General features: G+C 40.4%; 1 protein-coding gene across 1 annotated transcript in view; it reads left to right on the forward strand.

Annotated features, from left to right (window-relative positions):
- F5 (coagulation factor V) overlaps positions 1-7,671 on the forward strand; it is a 73,873-nt gene that overhangs the window by 37,993 nt on the left and 28,209 nt on the right. The window contains 3 exon segments of the mRNA XM_017868449.1: positions 2,194-2,344; positions 4,277-4,489; positions 5,675-7,670. Of these exon segments, the coding sequence (XP_017723938.1) occupies positions 2,194-2,344; positions 4,277-4,489; positions 5,675-7,670 (2,360 nt within the window).

Below are 7,671 nucleotides of genomic sequence, written 5' to 3' on the forward strand. Positions count from 1 at the left end.
ACCATTTTAGATCACTGCAACCTCTGCCTCCTGGGTTCAAGTGATTTTCCTGCCTCAGCCTCTTGAGTAGCTGGGATTACAGGCACCCGCCACCGCCCCCATGTAATTTTTGTATTTTAGTAGAGACAGGGTTTCACCATGTTGGCTAGGCTGGTCTCAAACTCCTGACCCAAGGTGTTCCACCTGCCTCAGCCTCCCAAAGTGCTGGGATTATAGGTGTGAGCCACTGCGACTGGCTCTTTTGGGATATTTTAATCTCTGAATTTTCTTATCTGTTCTCTTTGCTTTTGCATATTACCTTTAACTCTTAACAAATGCTGTGTATGCAATGGACTCTCATAAATGCCTGAATTACATGGCTTCAGTAGTTCCAACAACTGTGTCACTTTGGTTTCTGATAATTCAGTGGTGTAGATAATTTGCTGGAACATTAATAACTGAATACAGCACTTTTTTTTTTTTTTACTTTTAAGTTCAGGGGTACGTGTGCAGGATGTGCAAGTTTGTTACATAGGTAAACATGTGTCATGGAAGTCTGTTGTACTTATTATTTCATCACCCAGGTATTAAGCCTAGTATCCATTGGTTATTTTTCCTGATCCTCTCCCCCTTTCCACCCTCCATCCTCTGATAGGCCCCAGTGTGTATTGTTTCCTTCTATGTGTCCATGTGTTCTCATCATTTAGCTCTTACTTGTAAGTGAGAACATGCAGTATGTGGTTTTCTGTTCTTGTGTTAGCTTGCTTAGGATAATGGCTTCCAGCTCCATCCATGTCCCTGCAAAGGACATAATCTTGTTCTTTTTGATGGTCACATAGTATTCCGTGGTGTATATGTACCACATTTTCTTCATCCAGTCTATCATTGATGGGCATTTGGGTGGATTTCATGTCTTTGCTATTGTGAAGAGTGCTAAAATGAACATACGCATGCATGCGTCTTTATAATAGAATGATTTATATTCCTTTGGGTACATATCAAGTAATGGAATTGCTGGGTTCAAAGGTATTTCTGACTTTAGGTCTTTGAGGACTCACCATGGTGTCTTCCACAATGGTTGAACTAATTACACTCCCACCAAGAGTGTATAAGTGTTCCTTTTTCTCCACAATCTTGCCAGCATCTGTTAGTTTTTTACTGTTTATTTATAGCCATTCTTATTGGTGTGAGATGGTATCTCATTGTGGTTTTGATTTGCATTTCTCTAATGATCAGTGATGTTGAGCGTTTTTTCATATGCTCCTTGGCCACATGTATGTCTTCTTTTGAAAAGTGTCTGTTCATGTCCTTTGCCTCCTTTTTAATGGGGCTGTTTATTTTTTTCTTGTAAATTTAAGTTCCTTGTAAATGCTGGATATTAGACCTTTGCCAGATGCATAGTTTGCAAAAATTTTCTGCCATTCTGTAGGTTGCCTGTTTATTCTCTTGATAGTTTATTTTGCTGTGCAGGAGCTCTTTGTTTCAATTACATCCCATGTGCCAATTTTTGCTTTTGTTGCTATTGCTTTTGGCATGTTCGTCATGAAAGCTTTGCCCATGCCTATGTCCCAAATAATATTGCCTAAGTTGTCTTCCAGGGTTTTTGTAGTTTGGAGTTTTATGTTTAAGTGTTTTGTTGTTGTTTTTTGTTTGTTTGTTTGTTTTTGTTATTTTTGAGACAGAGTCTCGCTCTGTCGCCCAGGCTGGAGTGCAGTGGTACAATCGCAGCTCACTGCAACCTCTATCTCCCGGGTTCAGGTGATTCTCCTGCCTCGGCCTCCCAAGTAGCTGGGATTACAGGCATACGCCACGATACCTGGCTAATTTTTTTTTTTTTTTTGGTAGTAGAGATGGGTTTTGCCATGTTGACCAGACTGGTCTTGAACTCCTGACCTCAGGTGATCCACCCGCCTTGGCCTCCCAAAGTGCTGGTATTACAGGCATGAGCCACTGTGCCAGGCCTACATTTAGGCCATCTTGAGTTAATTTTTGTAGATGGTGTAAGGAAGGGGTCCAGTTTCAATTTTCCGCCTACGGCTAGCCAGTTTTCCCAGAACCATTTATGGAATAGAGAATCATTTTCCCATTGCTTGTTTTTGTCACGTTTGTCAAGGATCAGATAGTTGTAGGTGGGCAGCCTTATTTCTGAGCTCTCTATTCTGTTCCATTGGTCTGTCTGTTCTTGTACCAGTACTATACTGTTTTGTCCTCCAGAGGGCAGCAGACATCGAACAGCAGGCTGTGTTTGCTGTGTTTGATGAGAACAAAAGTTGGTACCTTGAGGACAACATCAACAAGTTTTGTGAAAATCCTGATGAGGTGAAACGTGATGACCCCAAGTTTTATGAATCAAACATCATGAGCAGTAAGTCAGAGTACTATTTTGTTCATCAGTTTTCATTCCTGTGGTTGAAATATGACTGTGCCTAGAGTCAGAGACATGGATTAGAATCCACTTGCTAAGGAGCACCTCCAATCCTCACTTCCAGTCCAAAGACTTGGTGATGAAATCCGTGGGTAACATCATAGCAACATTTTTAAGCAAGAGGTCAAAGGCTTGCTATCCTTAGAAATGCGCTTGATCTTCTATTCCAAGCGTGTGCGTGTGTATGTGTGTGTGTGTACACAGACATACTCTGAATGGTGAGGAACAGGGTGAGGGGGTAGGACTAATGGAAGGTGTTACAGGCCATGTCAATAGTATCCTAGACTGAGTTCAGGGTGAATATATGGCCAGGACAGAAACAAGGCAAGTAATTCAAAGATGAATTGACACATCAAAGTAAAGCAAAATGAGTATAGGGACCCAAGAGTCTTGGAAAGGCAACGCACAAAGAAGTTTAAAGTGATCAGTAAGACATTCAGAACAAAAGGAATTCCCTGAATGAGGTTTCCGGCATTTGCCGCAGTTCTAAAGTTCAGTAGCCAAAAGCACTGCCATGGCGTCTGAGAGAAATGTCACTGAGCCAGCTGGAAGCAAACTTCTCCGCAACAGCCAGAGTCCCACCTACTGATCCTCAGAGTCTAGAGTCATGGTAATCACCTTCTCTAGTAGGTAATCACACACGTGAGGATGATTTCTCCATGTTCTGTTCATATAGCTTCAGATGACTGACAGCTAGGGATTATCAGAGCTGATAGGTGCCAGGTCAAATAATTCAAACAGAAAATTACTCTCAGTTTTCTTTGCATAAGTTCCTTTTGGTAGTGAATCTATCATAGTTCTAGACCAGTGCTGTCCAGTAGAAGCTACATATGAGCTACATGTGTGATTTAAAATTTTCTGATAGCAACATTAAAAAGTAAAGAGAAATAGGTGACATTAATTTTAGTAATATGTTTTTCTTAACTCAATATATCCTAAATATTATCATTTCAACATGTAATCAATATAAAAATTAATGAGACTTACTTCATTACTAAGTCTTTGAAATTCAATGTATATCTTGTACTCACAGCATATCTCAGTCCAGTCTACCCACATTTCAAGTGCTCAATAGCCACTTGTAGCCAGTGGCTACCATATTGAACAATGCAGTTATAGACCATTTAGAGAAACATCTAGAATGAGGTATAAACTAATAATATATCATGTCAATTATTAAAGTCACTTTAGTGATTTAAGTAGGTATTTAAATATTTGTTAATGCCAGTCATTATACTGGTACTAAGGCTAAGAGTGGTAATCAAGGTAGACATGAGCTCCGCCCTCATAGAAATCATACCTTTGATTTTTACTATGCTTAGTACATAAGTAAATAGAAATATTGCCTACAGCAGTGTCCCTTTTAACAATTATGGAAATGTATGAACTGGATACTCAAATGGAAACTGTGAATACTATATAGATTATAAGACAGCAATAAAAACTATAAAATATGCTAAATGGGCTTTATTTTTTGGGACATTACTTCTTACCCAATGACTAGTACATCAAAAAATGAATTTCTTATATTATGCTTTTCCTCCAAGTGGAATTATTAGAATGTCTTTAAAGGCAGAGAATGGAGCACAAAATATTTACTATACATTTGACAAATGAATGAATAAATCAATGTAAATGGAAGGCTTTATCTTTTTCCTGAGATTTCTCCTTTGGCTAATTTAGGAGAATAATCTCTCATTTGAAAATTCTGAGTTTGATCTTCTAGTCACGTTAGACTAGATAAAGCTTATCTTGGATAATCACTGCTTTGACACAACCAAATTAACATGGAGACATTTATCTTAGGTATAATTAGATACATGCCCTTTCGTTGGCGTAGACCTGGAATTTTAACAGATTTTACACTTTCAGCTATAAATGGCTATGTGCCTGAGAGCATAACTACTCTCGGATTCTGCTTTGATGACACTGTCCAGTGGCACTTCTGTAGTGTGGGGACCCAGAATGAAATTTTGACCATCCACTTCACTGGGCACTCATTCATCTATGGAAAGAGGCATGAGGACACCTTGACCCTCTTCCCCATGCGTGGAGAATCTGTGACAGTCACAATGGATAATGTTGGTGAGTAAGAGCCTGGACACTCAGAGAGGAAGCTTGCTTTGAATTTCTGGTCTATAAAGGTCTGCTGCAGCTCTCCAGGCTACCAGTGCTCCTCTATTTATCTCCCTGATCCCCTGCAGACTTTTCTTTCAATGTTTCTCATGGTTTCTCTTTGAGAAAGTAATGACTTAAATGGATCCAGTTCTTTAGTGTAGGTTATATTTTTCCTTCTCTGGGCAAAGTAGGAAGTAAAGATATACAACAGCAGAAAAATAAGGCATAACTTTGAGGAAGAAGCATAAATATTTTGCCTACAAAAGAGCATTTCTTTTATCAAAATGCCCTTTTCAGTTTTTTGCGACAGCCATCTTCAATCATCAGGTACAGTGCCTTAGAAGCTGCTTCAGCAACAGCTTTGGAGTTTGTTAGACTGGAATGCAAGTCCTGATCTGCCACTCAATTGCTGTGTAACCTCACACAAGTTACTTGGCCTCACTGAGCCATAGATCATTTATCTGGAAAACAGTGTAATCACATCTCACAGAGTTACTTTGACCGTTAAAATAGTAATATGTGCCAAGTGCCAAGTGCCTAGCACTCAGTAGACACCAACAATGGTAACTATTGGAGACTCACCAAGAAATCTTTTATGTGCCAGCAATGCATGCCATTTCAGAGATTCAAAACTGTCCTCCTGAATTATTACTTAGAAACATCTAAATGTCTCTTATTTGTGAGGATAGAGCTCATCATCAGCCCTTTAATTCTAAGACAAGATGTGCTGTTAAGATATTTATATTAAAAGTCCATTTTATTCTTGATTCATCCCTTTCTTAATGTATTTTAAAATAGTGAGTAACTATCTGTGCTGAAAGACCATATTTCCCCTCTAATCTCCACTAAGCAATACTTTTGGTTTTTATTCTATTAAGCGAGATAAATGCACTGGTCATGTGCTTAGAGTCACAGCAATGTCAAATTGCTTTAGAAAAGAAAAAGTTTGTTAAATATTTCATTCTCATCTTTCTCTCCTTATGTTATTTTGACCCAGTAATCAATAGTTCACAGACAAGCAGTGGTCCACAGCCCATACTTGAGTATTCCTGACTAAAGTTTATTAGAAATTACCTGCCACGATGGATTATTGTGTTTTCATGTCTTTTCCCAGACTTCCAGATATCTCTTCTCTCTGTCTCTCTTCTGTAGGAACTTGGATGTTAACTTCCATGAATTCTAGTCCAAGAAGCAAAAAGCTGAGGCTGAAATTCAGGGATGTTAAATGTATTCCAGATGATGATGAAGACTCATATGAGATTTTTGAACCTCCAGAATCTACAGTCACAGCTACACGGAAAATGCATGATCGTTTAGAAACTGAAGATGAAGAGAGTGACACTGACTATGATTACCAGAGCAGACTGGCTGCAGCATTAGGAATTAGGTCATTCAGAAACTCATCATTGAATCAGGAAGAAGAAGAGTACAATCTTACTGCCCTAGTTCTGGAGAATGGCACTGAATTCATTTCTTCGAACACAGATATAATTGTTGGTTCAAATTATTCTTCCCCAAATAATACTAGTAAGCTCACTGTCAATAACCTTGCAGAACCTCAGAAAACCCCTTCTCACCAACAAGCCACCACAGCTGGTTCCTCACTGAGACACCTCACTGGCAAGAACTTAGTTCTCAATTCTTCCACAGCAGAACATTCCAGCCCTTATTCTGAAGACCCTATAGAGGATCCTCTACAGCCAGATGTCACAGGGATACATCTACTTTCACTTGGTGCTAGAGAATTCAAAAATCAAGAACATGCTAAACATAAGGGACCCAAGGTAGAAAGAGACCAAGCAGCAAAGCACGGGTTCTCCTGGATGAAATTACTAGCACATAAAGTTGGGAGACACCTAAGCCAAGACACTGGTTCTCCTTCCAGAGTGAGGCCCTGGGAAGACCTTCCTAGTGATCTGTTACTCTTAAAACAAAATAACTCACCTAAGATTTTGGTTGGGAGATGGCATTTGGCTTCTGAGAAAGGTAGCTATGAAATAATCCAAGATACTGATGAAGACACAGCTGTTAACAATCGGCTGATCAGCCCCCAGAATGCCTCACGTGCTTGGGGAGAAAGCACCCCTCTTGCCAACAAGCCTGAAAAGCAGAGTGGCCACTCAAAGTTTCCTAGAGTTAGACATAAATCTCTGCAAGTAAGACAGGATGGAGGAAAGAGTAGACTAAAGAAAAGTCAGTTTCTCATTAAGACACGAAAAAAGAAAAAAGAGAAGCGTACACACCATGCTCCTTTATCTCCGAGGACCTTTCACCCTCTAAGAAGTGAAGCCTACAACACATTTTCAGAAAGAAGACTTAACCATTCATTGTTGCTTCATAAATCCAATGAAACATCTCTTCCCAAAGACCTCAATCAGACATTGCCCTCTATGGATTTTAGCTGGATAGCCTCACTTCCTGACCATAATCAGAATTCCTCAAATGATACTGGTCAGACAAGCTCTCCTCCAGGTCTTTATCAGACAGAGCCCCCAGAGGAACACTATGAAACATTTCCCATTCAAGACCCTGATGAAATGCACTCTACTTCAGACCCCAGTCACAGATCCTTTTCTCCAGAGCTCAGTGAGATGCTTGAGTATGACCGAAGTCACAAGTCCTTCCCCACTGATATAAGTCAAATGTCCCCTTCCTCAGAACATGAAGTCTGGCAGACAGTCACCTCTCCAGACCTCAGCCAGGTGACCCTCTCTCCAGAACTCAGCCAAACAAACTTCTCGCCAGACCTCAGCCACACGACTCTCTCTCCAGAACTCAGTCAGACAAACCTTTCCCCAGCCCTCGATCAGATGCCCATGTCTCCAGACCTCAGCCATACAACCCTTTCTCCAGACCTCAGTCATACAACCCTTTCTCTAGACCTCAGCCAGACAAACCTCTCTCCAGAACTCAGTCAGACAAACCTTTCCCCAGCCCTCGGTCAGATGCCCCTTTCTCCAGACCTCAGCCATACAACCCTTTCTCCAGACCTCAGCCATACAACCCTTTCTGCAGACTTCAGCCATACAACCCTTTCTCTAGACCTCAATCAGACAAACTTCTCTCCAGAACTTAGTCAGACAAATCTTTCTCCAGACCTCAGTGAGATGCCCCTTTCTCCAGACCTCAGCCATACAACCCTTTCTCTA

The sequence above is a fragment of the Rhinopithecus bieti genome, unplaced genomic scaffold, assembly GCF_001698545.2.
Source record: "Rhinopithecus bieti isolate Rb0 unplaced genomic scaffold, ASM169854v2 scaffold_4101, whole genome shotgun sequence".
In the NCBI taxonomy this organism is placed as follows: Eukaryota; Metazoa; Chordata; class Mammalia; order Primates; family Cercopithecidae; genus Rhinopithecus; species Rhinopithecus bieti.